Source organism: Lonchura striata, chromosome 1 (assembly GCF_050655825.1).
Source record: "Lonchura striata isolate lonStrDom1 chromosome 1, ASM5065582v1, whole genome shotgun sequence".
Lineage (NCBI taxonomy): Eukaryota > Metazoa > Chordata > Aves > Passeriformes > Estrildidae > Lonchura > Lonchura striata.
In genome coordinates this window covers 72,026,850-72,044,522 of record NC_140703.1, presented here as the reverse complement: position 1 = coordinate 72,044,522, position 17,673 = coordinate 72,026,850, and the positions used below count along the sequence as shown (strand labels likewise).

The 17,673-nt window shown below is 41.1% G+C and overlaps 1 protein-coding gene across 6 annotated transcripts in view; it reads right to left on the bottom strand.

Moving 5' to 3' along the window:
* SPATA13 (spermatogenesis associated 13) overlaps positions 1-17,673 on the bottom strand; it is a 146,160-nt gene that overhangs the window by 9,969 nt on the left and 118,518 nt on the right. For all 6 annotated transcript variants that reach the window (XM_021530636.4, XM_021530641.4, XM_021530640.3 and 3 more), the window contains 7 exons: positions 16,333-16,477; positions 7,846-7,982; positions 7,091-7,270; positions 5,874-6,059; positions 3,635-3,814; positions 2,788-3,020; positions 473-602 (listed from right to left, as the gene is read on the bottom strand). In XM_021530636.4, coding sequence (XP_021386311.2) covers positions 473-602; positions 2,788-3,020; positions 3,635-3,814; positions 5,874-6,059; positions 7,091-7,270; positions 7,846-7,982; positions 16,333-16,477 — 1,191 coding nt within the window. The remainder of the gene's footprint in view (positions 1-472; positions 603-2,787; positions 3,021-3,634; positions 3,815-5,873; positions 6,060-7,090; positions 7,271-7,845; positions 7,983-16,332; positions 16,478-17,673) is intronic.

The following is a 17,673-nucleotide window of genomic DNA, read 5'->3' as shown; positions in this document are numbered from 1 at the left end:
GTCTCACTGCATAATCAAGTCTTACGTTCACTCACTTTTCTTGTATTTTTATTTTTAGATTTGAAAATGTCACACAATGTCAATAATATCATAGAGGTAAATCAATCAATGTGGTTCTGCTCTACTTTATTGCTGCATAAACAGAGGGAAACATTTAAGTCAGTGAAATAGGTTCCCATTCTGACAGAACTACCAAACTTCCAAATGAGATTCAACATTTTTAAAAGCTCCATTTTGCCACCTCGTCTCAAAGGCAAGTGTCCATGTTAATACATACTGCTCTTCCTGAACTATAAACAAGGCTAATCAGTAACAGAAATATTGTAAATGAAGCAACTGGACTTTTAACTGAGCAATGACCACTAGAAAAGTAGATACCATAAACAACCACCTACGCAGAAAGACTCCTGCAGGGGACATCAAGTATTGTACACAGTACCTTTGCTCAGGGAAGGCACAGGCTGACACTCACCTCCCAGTCTACGATAGAGACTTGCCAACGGGCAATCTTGTCTATGCTTTCTAGTCTCCGTTTTCGCTCATTGATCAGGCATGCCACATTCTTCATGGCCTCATATGCAGCTTTTATGTTGCTATAATCACTGGGAAATGTGAGCACATTTCAAGGATCACTTATACAATAAACATGATGCAATCACAAACCATGAAAATGATGCAACCACAGTGCCTGCAGTATTAGCCCACATTATCCACTCACCCCTCTACTCAGGTACTTAAAATAGAGGAACTTTTACTTTATTTAAAAAAAGGATTCCCACTATTCCAAACCCCACATAGTAGTCTGTACAATTCAGTGCTGCTGTACTGCTAGGTTTGTCTAGGAGCAAATTATTAGATTGGTGGAAGGAGGCAGAAGAGATTGATTAATGAACTGCAATACTGTCTGTACTGAAAACAATGGTAAAACTTCCACTGACATCGGTGGTGGCTGTAATTCACCAAAGGACTGTGTATTTAAGTGAGATTTTAGTGGGATTTTTTTGGGAAGAGCATTCTTTTAATTCTGTCTAACAACTGTATTTTCTCCTTCTTGTTCCAAATGACTGGGTCAATGAACACAAATGGAGAGATGCTAGGTGGACAGGAAAAAAAATAAAATCAATCCCACACAGGGTGAGAGGAACTCAAGAAAATGGGTACCAGAGAGAGGAATTAAAGGAGACAATATGAAGAAAGCATTCAATTTCTAAGGAACAAATGCGTGAGAGTAATGATGGTCACCTGCCTCCTCCTGTTTCGGAACTAATGCACTTAACTCAGGCCAATCCTCCTGTCTTTCCTGCAATGCTCTGCTCCCCTCCTTCATGCCTATGAATCTCCCAAGTTTGCAGGCAGGCTTTTTTTCTCCTCTGAATAGCATCCATCTCTCCTTCACCTTTGTCAATTGGAGTTTCTCAGAAGAGAAATGGGAAGAGACATATTTCTTGCTTAAGGAGTCCCAGCAGAGCAGCTGCTTTTCCTCTTTTATCAGTGAGATTATCAATAACAGGATCCTACTAACGTCAGGGAGATGTCCCACAGGGTGACCACATGATATCCATGCTGCTACACTTGCCCTTCCTTATCTCAGTTCCTTTTTTCTCTGTTGGTATTTATTCCACACTTGCTACACAACCTGTAGCCTTCACAGCAGGCTGTGCATATTGGAACTTCAAATTTTTTATGAAAACAGAATGCTACCAAAACCCCTAGCTGGCTGGAGCTTTCCCAAGACTCTGTGTGGATGTAGATCTGCCTGTTCGTGAGCATCTCTGCACAGTGGGTGCCTCTCTGTGATTGAAGGCATCTCTGGATGCTGTACCACACAGGAGGAAAATAAGTACGATGGGAGGAAGGTGGTGAGACCTCGATGTCACTTTATCTGCAGGTTTAATAGATCACAGGATAACCTTTCTATAATTAGCAGCAGTGAAAGAGAAACTCTAGTTAGTAATTCTTATTACAGTACTTCCCAGGTAGCCACAGAACTGAACAGAGGCATTTCACATGCCTCTATTGCACTAAATGCGAGTGCTTTACACACCTCGTATTTTGCCCCTGGCAAAAATCCAGTGGTCTCCAAGAGGAGCTTTCTCAAGGTTAAAGTACTGACTTTGACCAACGATGCATTGCCTCAGGCTTCATTTGGACTTTGAGCACAGGGGTCACAATGGAATACTTGCTTGAAATTATACAAGATAAAAAGACACTTATAGATAAAATCTTAATTTAGTAAAAGATTGAAGCAGTGCAGAGGTATACCAGAAAGGCTATCTGCCTTTTTATGACTTCAATTTTAATTTATGCCAGCTGAAAATCTAGTATCTGGACTTTACTACAAATAAAGGTAATGTTTATTACTACAAAGTCTTTAAAACAAATTATCTCCGAACTTATTCAGATTGTGGTTATTTTCTAAGGCTCTTTCACCTTTTCTTACATCCATAACTTTTATGAATCTTCCCCTCTTCCTCTTTGTATTTCTTTCTCTTTGACTTCTTTTGACACTCTGAATTACAAATCCCTCCCTGCATCCTGTTTAAACACCATCTTCTTCTCCTTCTCCCTCTTTGACTTGTTCCTCATTGTGTCTTGCATCCTCTCAGTCCCCTGTGCTGCACTTTCAGATACTGTTTTTGTGACTGATTGTGATGGTTCCAAGAAGCCCTATTTATCGTGGTCCGTGGCAGTTTTGTTCCTGATCAAAAGCTTCACTGCTGTGTCACCCAGAAAACTTGAGTAATTAGGTGTTAGTAATATTATAGAAATTGTTATTAGTTCTCTCACCTGTGCTCCTGAGTGGTGTATTTGAGCAATTCTGCAAGCTGCAAAGGATATTTGCAGATTTTCTGAACAGGCGTGAGAAGAAAACCATCAATGGCAATGTCAATCATCTGCTGAAGCAAGCGACAGGCCTCAAAGAAGTGGCGGTATTTGCCCTGCTTCATCAGTCTGGAGAGTTCAATGCAGGCACTGGGATGATTGTTACAATACTCTGAATAAATAGCAAAGCCTTCTTGCTATCAAAAAAAAAAATAGGTACAACTTTACTTAAGTATTTGTCTATAAAAGAGAAAAGCTATTTTTGTAATATCTATTATATATAATTAAATACTCGATTTTCTATATTGCTTCCAGGCTGATCAGCCTTGAAATATGCAGAAACCTACTTTGTAGCTGTCATAACTATGTACCCTTCTTTGTCAGAACATAGAAATAAAGGTCTCTTCTCGAGTCAGGATAATCAAACCCACTCTAAGAAGTATTTTTATTTGAGGAAGACAGCAATAGGCTTAGCAAGTTTCTATCAAGAACTCACAGCCTATCTCCCCACTACCTACCTTAATGTCTGTATGAAGTTTTTGCATGCTGAATATGAGATCACTGCAACCTGCTATCATTAGAGTTTTGACAAGGAAACTTAAAACTGTTTATAAAATTACATGATTGCTTAAAATGAGGAGAAATCTAAAACAAATATTTAATTAATTGCAAGATACTTTACATTCTAAAATGCTGCCAGTTTATTATTTAAGAAACACTTGTTAGTAAAATCCCCTCCTAATATGGTAACTTGGCTTTTTATTTTAGTATTTTGTTAATTTCATAAATAGAAACAACTTTTTCAACCTACATGTTGAAGAAAACATGACCCTATTTCACTTAGATGAGGTTCCTCTTTGTTGTACTGTTTCTCAAGATCCTTCAGAAACTTCCTTTGGAACTTGTAAATATCTTCAATATTTCCAAAAATGGTGCTTAACTGAGCTGTGGTGAACATTCCTGTATGTTTGCGACACTGCCGAATGTAACCCTGAAATCAAATAAAAAGCACTCCTTAGTCTGAGGATGTGAGACAGGTATCCCAAAAATGAACAAAATCATTTGAGCTGGCAAGACCCCTGGGGTCTCCAGGCAAGGGAGTGGTTTCCCTGCCACACACGTACAGAAACACAAGTTCAGATTTGCATCTGAGATGTTCACATGTGGATTTTTGGGGTCCAGCCCGTCCCAGGGTGCACCAAATGAACTAGTGTAAAGCCCACTCACATCTTCCTGTTGTGAACACGTTGCAGGGACTGGACATGCAGAACAGCTGCTGTGCTGACAGTCTGACAGCAGTTTTGGCACCAGGGTTCAGGGGGTGCAAAGGTTAACTGATGTGATAGGGGCGATCTGCCAGGCTCCTCCATTTGGCTGCTGGCAGGCAGGCCTCCCGCAAACAGCTCTGGGAGCTGAAATAGCCTTGCAGTTGCTCTGGTGAGGTTCACCAGGAAGCAACACTGACTGTTGCTGGCAGTGTTAGAAATATTCCTGTCTCCTCCACAGCCATCTGCTCTGAGAGCTGTGCAATGGATACGCTGCAAGCCAGCTACCGCATTTCCTACTGCACCAACATGGAAAGCTAATTCCTGTGCGGCTCCTGTAATGTGGATTGCAGACACTTCTTGAATGTAAAACATGTTTTATGGGTATACTCTAGCTTCATGATCCTGGCTACAACCAGCCTGAGTGATTCATTCGAGGGCTGAGTTTGCAAATTTGGGTTACTATCTGTGTAGCTTTTCTGGCTTCATCTTACTTGAATGTATTTTCAGCCTTATGTCCTACTTGCACCACCCCACAGGTTCACTCTGAGGACAGCAGACTATCTCTACCCCACATGTTGAGGGTGGCCCATTGCTTCTCTTATGTGTGCTTGCTCTCTTGTACTAAACTCAGATGCTTTCCAGATATTAAAAAACAGGTATAGGATATATGTATTAGAGAAAATTAATTATTATGTGCCAAAGTCTTAACAGGTCAGTAAAATATGAGAGTCATGTCCTAGAACTCAGCTAGCCATGGCAGCAGCATAGCAGAGCTAAGTACAAATTCTTACCTGGTCTTTCATGCACACAGTCAATCTTACAGGCTTAAGTAAATAATGAATATAAATGATAAAATTTACATTTAACGTTTCAAAATTAGCCAGTTAGTAACCAATTTTTGTCCTTTCTCTCCTTTTTTTTTCCTCTTCAAGAAAAAGACCTGATCTAAAAATGGAAAAAAAAAACCACCAAAAAACCAAAACAAATAAAAACCTACTACTGCCTTGTCTACTTCGTTGTGAATGAAATAATCTAGTGTTAAGTGGTGGACTAAAGGATGGCAGCATGACAGATGCAAGGACAGACCTACAAACTAAGGCTACAAAGAATATTTTTGAAGGTTGCTTAACAGCATTCCAGATGCAAACCACAAAGACAAGTCAAATACAGATCAAATGCATCACAACTCACATCAGAAAAGGCAAACTTCAGTGAAAAGTATTAAGAAGCTTCTTGCCAAAGTGTGACCTTCCAACAAATATTGAGAAAAAAAGCAGAAAACCACCCCCATTTTATGGTTCAAACAAGCAAGGCAGTTCTAAAACACCCTTAGATTTCTTCACAACTCCTAAACATCCATTAAAAATCTCCTCACTTGAGAAAACAGAGAGAAACACCACTTTAAAAATACTCTTTCCAAGTTACTTCCAAGAAGTTTTGTCACTGAACTATAAATTATTTTATTACAGCTATTCAAAGTTTTCTATACAGTGGCAAAAAGCTCTAAATAGACTGGACTTCCTTCTCTCATTAATTATGGAAATAGCAGTCAGAGAGGCACTTTTTCACTGTCAAAAATGGAAGTTTTTTAAAAGAAAGGAAGCAATGGCTCATGGCAGTCATCAGAGAGGAAAGCTGTAAGAGGAAATTAAGAATCTGACTGACAGCATCAGAAGTGCAATTGGGAGTATTTACATATAAAAAACCACTGTAGCTCTCAACTTATATGGAATTATTTGTTCTCATTAGGTCAGCAGAACGTCCTCAGGTTAAGCCATGTACCTCACAGATGTCCTTGAGATGCTTGATATAGACGCGTTCTGTTTTCATAATTTCCTGTATAACGTTGGTTCTCATCTGATCCCTGTTTTCAGCTATTTTCTGGCGATGTTTGTTAATATCTGAATCTTGTTCTTCATCCTGGATATTACTACAGTTTTCTGGCACTTCTTCCTGATTCACTCGCAGCTGCGGCCAGAACAAACAAAGCAATTAGAGTGAGAGCAGAAAGTTTTACAATATGTGGTAAAACTGTTACAAACTTTTTATACTAAAGAGTGGATACAGACACGCTCTCATCTTACAGAGGGGGCATCACAAGAGGATTTATCTCATTGTACTCACTGCATATTCAAATAAAGTGTTGAGATTTCTGTCTGGTTAAATACATGACTTTCTACTTATTGTATTGGAGAGAGACTACGCTGTGCTGTCTATGTACTTATCAGAGTTCAGCTTATTTCTGACCCTTACTAATAGTTAATGTGTTTGGCCAGGTTAGCATAGGAATAAAAATTACAAAAATAGACACTCAACCACTTTTGAATAGTTTCCCTGTGCCACATCTGTATGATGAAGATAGCAGCACCTCCTTTTCTGATTTCTGTCTGACTGCCCAGGTTGTCTACATATTAGGAAGGGGAAAGGGAGGAACCACCTGATGCTACGCTTTGTGTACTTCATGCAGTGTGACCCACATTTCACTACAGGTTCTCAAAAGGCAGTTCAAACTATTTTCTAAAACATACTTCAATTTTTTACCCTCTGAGAGTTATACTGACATTAATCTGGGTGAGTTCTGACTGTGGAGCTCAGACTGTAAACCAGATTTCAACACAATGTCCTTGATAATAAATTAAGCCCTATTTTACCAAGAAATCTCTGCAGCATAGCTCTCCTCTGCCTTTATGAGAAGTGTTGTGTCCTCTATGCACTGATGACTTTCTGGTTGAGCTTCATGCACTTGTAATCTCTGTTTGAGAAATTCCTTTGGTTACAAAGGGATCAAATGAAGAAGACAGAGTAAAAGTTGTCAGAGGAGCTAAGGGATCTTAGGGTGCAATTCTCTACTGCTTTTTTCCTTGTGAACTTCTTAGGGGTTACACCACTGATGTTCAGCTATATACTGAGGATCAGGTATGAAATGTAATGCCATGAATGTTGCACTCTGCTAGGAATCTTGCAATGGTGCAAAAGCAAAAAGCGAAATAGTTACTCACCCTGACAAAGCTAGCTGGAAACCACGCCTCCTTGTCCTCATTCCTTCCCCACCACCAGTCTTTGTTGGAAGCTTCTAGAACTCTAATGACATCTCCAGCTTTGAAGCCCAGCTCTTGATCATCCATAGTGACATGGTCCCAGAGAGCCTCTGCATAGACGATGGTGCCATCACTTATCAGCTAAGATGGGAAGAAAATGAGATTGTGAAGCACAGAAGATAAACTATGAAGTGTTTATAATCTACAAAGAGATCAATATAGGTCACTAGATTGCCTACATTACTCCTGTTACAGGATAAAACTAAAAGTTCAGATTTTCAGAAATCTATGCCTATTCTCATTTATGCAAACAATTAGAATCATGCTTCAGAGCAGTTGCATAGGGTAACAGGTACAGTCTGTGATGGTTTAAAACCCAGAGAGAAAATTAAATCCATTCAAACTGTCCCCTTTGCCTCAATCCCTTCCTATAGTGGAAGAAACACTAGGAGAGATTACAGAAGGTATCACAATTTACTGAAAAAATGCAATAGCCACAATAATGCCAGTAAAAGAGTGAACAAAACAAAGTTCTACCCACAAAAAGGTATTCACCACTGAGCAAACAAAAACACCTCCCAAATAAACTAGCTACTGCCACTGAATTTTTTAAGACTATGAAATCTCAGACTGTGGAAAACATCCCTCCACATCCCCCATCCCTGTTCTGCCCTCCCTGTGCCATCATTCCAGCAACGCAAAGCCCCGGACATTACCTCATTAATTGCTAGCTGTTCCCCTCCGGGCTGCAGGTACCTGGGAGCAGCTTGGCAGAGCTCCTCGTAGCTGTAATCTTCCTCACTGCCATTGTCATCCACTAAGGCTGAAGATTCAGTCCCACCATCTGCAGCAACTAAAACAAAAGTGCAACAGCTGTTTGCTCCATCATTCTTATGATTCAAAGAAAGACAACAATGCAAGAGGAATTGCTGAGAAATTGCCTTTGTTGTCATGAATAAAACAGTAACAGCAGCAGTGGAAAGCAGCAGAGCTCAAAGGAAAACCACCTTTCCGTCATTAAATACGTTTTACTCATTTTTAGAATTTCTCATTTAGCAGCTGATAAAACTTTTGTAGACAAAAAAACACAGAACTACATTTCCTTACTTATTTTTTACCTGTATCAGAAGGAAAGCCCCGATGCCACTTTCCAGGCAGGAGATGTGAGAGCCCCAGCAGCCCCCAGCCGTCAGTGGGGACACTGCCACCCCAGGCCAGGTGGCCTCACACTTTCACATCCCCTGCAGGGACATAAAGACCAATGGTTCTGTGCCCACCCACCCGTGAGAGGGGTGGGCAGCCCACGTGCAGCCCCAGCTCTGCACTGGTTGCTGCCACCTCTCCCATGCACTGGGAAGACTCTGGCAGCAGCAAGGCTCAAGGGGACACGGAGCCCAGACTGGGCACGGTGGAATGGCCCTACAAAAAACCTGTCCTAAAATTGTCCCAAATCACAACAATTTCTTGGTTTGACAGTTGTACATTTTCTGACCAAAGAGGCAGCTTTGTATGGAAAGAGAGGTCAGGACTAAAATGGGCTTTATCTTACTACACAGCCACATAAACCAAGAAAAACATTGTTACTGTACAGACCTATAAAACCCATTTGGGTTACACCAGTGGGTGACAAATCCTTTTGGCGATCACCTCCACACTGGCAGAGGAAGAGAACTGGGGGCTAACCTCAGGAACAAGTCTGACTGACTGACACCCACACTGCTCAATGCTGGACCCTATCCAAGTGGGTTTGCCCACTTGTAATGTTCAAACCATCCGGGATCAAGAAGCATTCATGACCAGTGGCCCCGTGCTTGAGTGCACTCTCTGGTCCTTGTTAATTTATTCCTAAAGATTTATTCTTATGGCAAGCCCAAGCTGGGAACTACAGTCTGAAGATCATACAGTGCTCAAAATGCATTAAAAAGTAAAAAGTCAAATTCAGAATAGGTTGCTAGCACTGAACCTCTATGCTAAAGGTTAGTGTGCCCAAGCTAAGTTGCCACAAAGTCAACAGAGCAAGTCTTTCTCCTGAGTGCCTGGGAAGGGACATTTAAGCAGAATTATTGAACCTGCCAATTGCAACAAGCAGCAAGGCCAAGCAGTAGGATCCTGACACTGCCTCTTCTCTACTCTGCTTCAGACCTGGGCACTGCCTGTCTGCTGAGCTCTGGGTTCTGGATAGGTAAGAGTCACAAGGAGACAACTCCTGGCTTTATTCCATGCACCTACTTCCACCAGGCACTCTGCTGCTATCTGCTATTTACCTTATAGGGAGAAATACTGCAATCCCCCTCCTCAGGGCACACATACCATCACTAGCATCTTCACTCATCTGAGCATTAATTTGCCAGAGAGATCAAAGCAGACCACCACACAGATTCACTAAAAAACTTGCAAGATTCTTTCCAAAAAAATTGGAAAAATATGGCATAGTCTTGATACAACAGAACATGGCTATTTAGCCATTCTGGTCTACTCCCTAGTATTTTAAATAGACATTCACCTTAACAGTATAATCTGCCTAAGCAGGAAGGATGCAGAACCCCTTTTTAAAAAATCAAGACTTTTTTTTTCCCCTACAAACTCATTAATCTGAGCACTCATAAACTTTTAAAATACATCTTCCAAAACTTACTGAAAATTATTTATTTAAAAAATCTGCAAATAAATATTTCATTGAATCAATTTTTATCTTATACAGCAACATCCAAAAAATTAATCCCAGTGATCCTTTACACATTGCCACTGCACTATCCATACAGCCTGTGGGGTTGTTCCAGTAATAATGGCACATCAAAATAACCTAATTCATTTGACTCCAGACAAACAAGAACTACAATTTTGGGACAGAAAGCTGTTTGTTACTCTGTACCAAATCAACAAGCTTACATTGACTTTGTTGGGTAGAATTAAATGAAATCTTGCATTCTGCATCTCTTCCTCTATTGTATACAGACAGAAATACCAGAGGGAGAGGTGTGCTTTCCCAGTTGCACCAACGGGATGCAAAAAACTTAAGACAGCCTGGGATTGATGCTGATCTCCTAGCAGCTTTTCACCAGTACTGCAGGTTCCCGTGGATGATGACAGTGTCATTGGTCAGACCCTCCCTGACTGCCACTGTTTACCAGCTCGACCAAAAATCATCGTAAAAAAAGCAAGAGCGAGCATGTTCTACTCACACGTACCCATCTGAAGGCTCTCCAGACTCCAAAAACGTGCCATTGCCCCCCTGGCTACCATGCTGCCGTCAGACCTCTCACAGGTGAAGATGCTCAGTCCTACAGGGCTGGTGGAGGATCACAAGAGGCTCCGAGCTGCCCGCAGCTCAGAGGAACAGGCTGCCAGCTGCCTTCAGCTCCCGGCAGTGCCTCCCAGGCCGAGCCCGGCTGGGAGCTGCCAGCAGCGCACTCAGCGCTCAGCCTGGCTGCCGCAAGCTCGGCTCTCTGACATCATGGGGTGCCCTTAGGGAGGAAGTTCCAGAAAAGAAACAAAAACCTGGCTGCCTGGCCCTGGCCGCGCTGCGCCTGCAGCCGCCCAGACCGCTCCCACAGAGCCTGAACATCGCAAACACAGCAAGCTAGGGAGTACATTTGTTTTTCATTAAAGCAGCTAAACGCGATTCCAATCTATATTCAAATGACTGCAATCCAGAGGGAGAGATGATGTGGATGGGAGTTGGGAGTTCCTTGTATTACAACACTGCTCACAGTATCGGTCTATCTTTGTCATACTATACCAGCTGAAGTTCAAGAAGAAGTAAACAATTAAGGTATTTTTTGCACAATTTCTCTTGCTTCACAAGCAAACACTGAATCATTTTTAGGGCACAAGCAGCACAAGTGTTAAGGCTGCAGCAGACTGCTCACAGGAAAACAGGGAGTAGGGAGACATTTTCTCTTCTTCTTTACCTGAAAACTGTTGCTCAGCTGAGCCTGTCCTGTAACTGGGGACTGCCTCCTCCAGGGATGTGTTCACAAAACCCTGGATGCATTTCTGTATATAATATAGCAACTTCTCAACACCCACTAAAATCACATGGTTTTCCCAGTACTGCCTCAGACATAGAAGGAAAGGCCAAACATCACCCTGAAATATTAATGCTGTCTTCCTGCAAAATCCTATTTGTACTGCACTCCACAGGAGACTGACAGAAATAATTTTCTGAATCTCTCAAATGCCCCTATTATTTCTTGCTGCAAGGACTCTAGTTGGATAGCACAATAAAAACAAGCTACTACACAAGATCTTCATACACAACATTTTTCTTGGCATAAACCATTAAAAAAAAGCAAGCTGGCAAACAAAAGTGACACTGACAACACTGAAGTGCTGATGATCCTGGGACTTGCAAGTGAAAATGTTGCACTTTTAATCAGTCAGATCACAAGATCTTTGCCATGTCAAACCCCTGCCCATTGGGGAAAAACAGTTCAACTGCCAAAGGAAAACCAGATCAAACCTTACGCAGCTCTTCTACAAGACACTTTAATAAAACAACCTCTAAAAAACAACTCAAAACTCTTTCAGTCTGATTTTTGAAGAAAGGAACAGACTGTATGCTTTTGCCCAATGACTAACCTAATGCCACTGTGAGATGCTGCTTGGATGGAGGGGGGTCTGCCCTCCCTTCTTTGCATGGGCACATCTGGCAAACTAAATCACCACAAAAGTGCTCATTTAGGGTGAGGTGGTGGTGGCTTCATTTCCTTGTAGATGAGCCAGGGACAGGAGGAGGCACAGGCTATCCTTTGTAGTGGCAGTCCACAGTGACCTTGTCCAAATGCATGCTGAGCTGGCTTAGCCACTGTGCAGGGCACTCTGAAAACTCTGTGGGTAGCACTTACTAAAATACTAAAAAGCTAGTTTATCTACCTCAAGAAAATTCAGTTCTAGAAACACCCTGGTATCATAGAACCCTTCATCCTCAGGCAGACCACAGATCACCCCCAACCACTTCTCTGACAGCAGCCAGTAGTAGATGCCAGTAGGGAGGAACATAAAAATAGATGAGGCGTGTGATGGCATTTTTCTGATGTACTTTTCTAAATTCCTGTTATCTTCCAGATCAGTCAGATCCCTCCTGGGGCAGAAATTATATCTTTGTGTTTAATGAACTGGATTTTTCAAACCACTTTCTGATTTTTTTTAACTTGTTGGGATGCGAAATACAATGTGTAGCAATTAGTTTTATAGTTTAATTTTACAGACTGTGAAAATTATCTTTTATTTTGAGCCTGCTCTCTGGTGATTTCATCTTGTGCCCTTTAGTTTTTAAATTATTGGAAACAATAACTATTATCCATTCATTTTTCCTATGCCAAACAGACTTTTATCCTCCTATTGTCCTTTTTTCCATGTTCCAGCGCCCAAGCCACATTAATCACTCCTCCCAGAGACACACACTGAGTCAATTTTCTTGTCCTTCTGCTTTTTTCTATATCGTCCCCTGTAAAAAATGCCTTTTGGGATAGAAAGGAACGGGGAGATGGCCCCCACACACACCAGTGGCACAATTGGGCCTTCTGTTTTGTTCTCTATTCATTTTCTACAAACTCCTGCCCTTTTATTTACTGTTTTGTCTGTTACTATGCACTGCACTGACTCTGTAAAAGTCTGTTAAGACTGCAAGATCTTTTCCTGCATGGCAATATCCAGCTCAAAGTCCATCCTTCTGTAAACACATCAGGCTCTTTTCCTCTTCCACATGCATTACCTTGGCATTACCAACACCTGACGCCAGTGCAGTGCCTCATGTCTCACTTTTACTACTGTGAATAATTCAGCACACCAGCAAGAATTACCATTTCATTTTATACTTCCCTTCCCACATCATTCAAGCAGACACTGAACATCTGATTCCACTCACGAGCTCTCTCTTTAAGAAAACCAACTACTGTCCTGAGTCATGGAGCTGTGCTCCACACGTGCCAAATTCTAGTCCCACATAAAAATATGCAAAAAAAGATGGGTTTGTTTTACAGATGCTTATAAAAATTGCTTTGCAGTGACAAATAGACAACCTGCTTAATGCAATTTAAGACTTGTAACCTTCAAGCACAAGAATAGCAATTTAAGTCTCAAGGGCAGTCTGATTCTTACTCTCTTTCCTACAGATGACAATCTGTTGTCTTATAACACCTGTTTTTCTAAAAATTTACATCTCCACTTTTATCTGCCATTGCTATAAGAAGACAGTATGTAATGTATTAGGCTTTAGCAAGTAACTAAAATAAGATACCATTGGTTTTCAGTGCTTGCGTTTAGAATTTCTTTCTATAATAAAGGGCTTTTGTGCTATCAAATTTCACTGTGCATGAGCAAACAAAAAACTCTCACATGTTCAAAGACAAGGAAGTGCCTTGTGATTTAAGAGAAAAAAGAAAAGAGATCAGAATTTGTGACACTAGTCACTTTAGAATTTTCTTCTGGAGCTACCAAATAGATCTTTGCAACTGCTTTCAAACTGTGAAGTCTATGATATTCCTCACTTGCCTTCAGAGTTTTGATTTCAGAAACTTTTCCTGCTCCACTTCTATGTATGTTGTAAGATCTCATAAAAGTCACATCTAACATAATCAAGGTTACTTTGGCTTCATTGTCCTGAAAAGTGGCAGAAATCTTAGTTTGTGTATTTGTCATCCTGATGCTTAAGTTTAGGAGACCAGTTATTCAAAACCTAAGTACCTGGAGAGATACTGCTCTCAGGCAGTTGTCTAAGTAATAATACTATTTCATGTGGTTTCCAAATATCAGTTGGAAAGGATAATTAAAAATAGAAAAAATAATTCCTGCTCTGTGATAATAAAAGAGCCTCTCTTTTTTGCAAACTACATTATGGAAGACCTGTTATTCTGTGAGTGGTCCTTCTGGAATCAGGGACTGAGACATCACATAATCTCAGCAATAGTCACAGCATTCGACGTCTAATTTACCTCAGTGCATTATCTGGATCATTAAGTGTACTAAGAAGCATACAGCACAACACACACCAGACACAGGTTTGAAAGTAGTTCCGAATATTTTACTACAATATAAATTAAAAGAAAAATACATATGGAATATATATAATTTCCCTGGTTAGAGAGAAGAGAGGGTGGAACTTCTAGCTCTTTATTCCATACCACCAGCATCGTCACTGGGGGCATGGTTTTGGCAGGAGTCACCAGGCACTGGAAACCAAAGTTTGCCATCTTGCTGGATCTCTCCAGGGAGAAGGTATTGGGATCAGGCAAGTGGACCCAGTCCCTCTCTGCCACTGTCAGTCCCTCTCCCATCCCTTCAGGTGGCAGCTTTAAGACACAGTGCTGAAGGGCAGCGAGGATGAGTCTGAGATGCCACTCCAAGGGAACAAAAAGCATCAGAGAGAGGCAGCAGCACAGAGCCATGCCCAGCTGAGCTACACAGAGCTCAAGCTCCAAAAGGGCCCAACTTGAGCAGCACCAGCACTGGAGGCAGCTGTGTGGGATTGAGCCTACCTGGGTGGAGCAGCATCAGTGCCAGAGGCAGCTGTGCAGAACTGAACCAGCAAAGCAGGGCGGTCTGAGGCACCACTGTGGCACAATGCAATGATCACGCTTCCAAGGGGTTTGCTTGCCCTAGTCCTTCATTGTTTTCTGACTGGGGTGAGGGAGAACATTAAGCAGCAGAAGCTCTCCATGACATATTGCCTTTGTGTCCCAAATACCATGTGGCCTAGATGCAGAACAGAAATTATATTGCCTTTGTGTGGAGACCACAGGAGGCACTTTCTTCAGGAAGACCTGGGTTTTTTTTCACAGTGGTATATGATGTTTTTTGTGGGTAGGGAAGCTTCTTTTTGCATACTTTTTCCTATTAACACTGCTGTTGTCATTGCAATTTTAGTAAATTGTTATCTTGTAATTTCTCCTTATTGTCCCTCCATTAATGAAAGGGGCAGGGGGAAAGGGAGTGGCTTATTTGGAGTTTAGTTCCCTAAACCAGCTGCCTAATCCAGCACAATAACGGGTCTCAGTCACAGAATATTCTGTGGTGGAAGGGACCCGCTAAGATCATCAAGTCCAACCTTTAAGTGAATGGCCCATATAGGGATCAAACCCACAACCTAGGCATTATCAAGACCATGGTCCAACCAACTGAGCTCATCTCAGTGGATAAGTCCCTCTTATTGACATAGTCAGAAATTCTCAAGTCTGCTTCTTGAAGAGCACCTCCTGAAAAAAACTGTAATGTTCTATTGAAAACAGGAGAATTCAGTTTTAACATGTTCTTACATAAACTAATTTGTAGTTAAAGCATTGTTGGTAAAATTTGGACATCACTGCAGATAAAACTTAGCTAAGAACCATAGAAGCCAAGTACTGACTTGTAAACATACACGTAATTTTAATAAACATTGAAAATGCTATTTGTTAAGTTTCCTACTTCAGTCATAGGAAGCCTTGATCCAGAACATTCAGGGTGAAGGTTCCCACCAGTGCTTTGTTCACTATTAACAGTAAAAGATACAAAGTAAGAATTTTGCTTTTATTTCCAAATCTTGTCAGTGTCTGAAGGAACACAAATGGTGTTAGCCCAGGTTCTTCTGGACCCATCTGTGAAGAAATGTTCCACTACATCTAGACTAGTTAATAGACGACTTCTATTAACTCCAAATAGCATTGCATGCTAAGAGTAAACAATTACAGCAAAATTACACAGGACACATCAGGGAGCCTGTTAAAGCACAGTGCTTCCAAAAAGGCAATTTTTACCAAGAACTTGTCCCTCATGTACCAGAGCTCTGGCTGGACTACACTCACCAGTAAGCCACTTAATTATTTAAGGTTTGCCTATCTAAGTAAAGCTGAATGCATGGCAAACAGAAAATTAAAAATACATGTGTGGTGTGGCTAGGGTTCAGGTACAAACTCAAGCATATTAGAACATACTTCCTTCATAATCTATCGACTTTAGGCAAGCATATGAAGAAAGTGGAGAATACAGGCATATAAATGCTACAGAACAATAAACCATAGTAATGCCAGAGAATAGACGTGGAAAACAAGTTTTACATGAGAACAGCAGCTCTAGTAAGAAACTCACAAAACAAAGCAACTTAGTTGGGTATTAATTTGTCATTGATTTGGTTTGCACCCATTTGTCCTCCATACTATATTCTAATTCTTGCTTAGCCTGGAGTGTGGCTTTTTGATATGCAAAGTTAAAAATACTCATCTTACCATTAGATGTTCTCATCTGCCGCCTCCGTCCCACCCGGTCCAGACCGATGGGGGTACTTTGTGAGAAGGTGAGTGGCCGGAACCTGGCTGAAACAGCCTTGTACGGGGGCACCTTGTGTGCTGGAACAGGTGGCCGTGCCACAGGCTACCAAGGAAACAGGAAAATCCAGTATTAGTAAAGCTACAGGCAAGTCCAACTGAGCAAAGCTCAGGTATGAAGTAAAGTTTCTCCAGATAGTCCAGGTAATTACAAGGGCAGTAAAATCCCCTATGTTGAAGTGACATTGCTTAAACACTGCATACCATGTCCACTAGCATCACAGAACAAGTTTTATTACATTACAGTTCTTTGTTACATTAAAAACTCCTTAGCCTTCTGTAGTGGTCAGCCACGCTCTGTAATTTTCATCTTGTAATACTCTTTTTTGAAGACAATCAAGAAGGCAGGAACACCTCTCCTATAAAGACTGGGCTGAGAGAGCTGGGATTGTTCAGCCTGGAGAGGGAGGGAGACCTCACTATGGCCTTTCAGTACCCAAGGGGGCCTACAAGAAAGCTGGATGGGGGCTTTTTACAATGGAATGTTGTGATAGGACAAGGGGGAATGGCTTTCAACTGAAAGAAAGTCAATTTAGATTAATGAAAAGGCTTTCTAGGGTGAGGATGGTAAAACAGGTTTTCTGCAGAGGTGGTGGATTTCTGTTTGCATCAGTTACATGTAGTACTTGTCAGTAAAATAAACAGGACAACAATTGTGTAAATGATGCTCTGTTTTGAGTTCCCAGGAGTCTCATAAGGAAGAGGTAATACTAAGCTTATTGCAACATTGCAACATTATCTCAAAGCCATTTTCTTCGGATAAATCATCCATTTGTTAAATTATGATTGGAAAAACTACCCCCGTTTTATTTGCAAATTGAATCTGATTTTACGTTGCCCCTGAACAATGCCACATAAGCCAGGGTGAATGATCTTGCATAAGCATTCAACATTAAATAGCCAGGCTTCAGCACATGAACTTCAGAGAAACTCATCTTTAGATCTTCTCCTATTGTTCAGTTGTTACTGTTCTTCTATCAAGTAATCTGAAACATCAGAAATGGCTTTTAATGAACTATCTCTTGACGCTCTGTTACAAAAGCCATGACAGTATTGTTTGAAAATGTTTTCTCACACCTAAGCTGTCAGACCAAAACAAAATACAGCAAAGAGGAATTAGCTTTGTACTTTTCAAATATTCTCATGGGTTTTCAAAGCTTTAAAGGAAAAAATTCACCAGTGTGAAGAGCAGTCTTTGACAGGCCCACATAAAATACTTCCAGCACATATATGCCTGCTTAA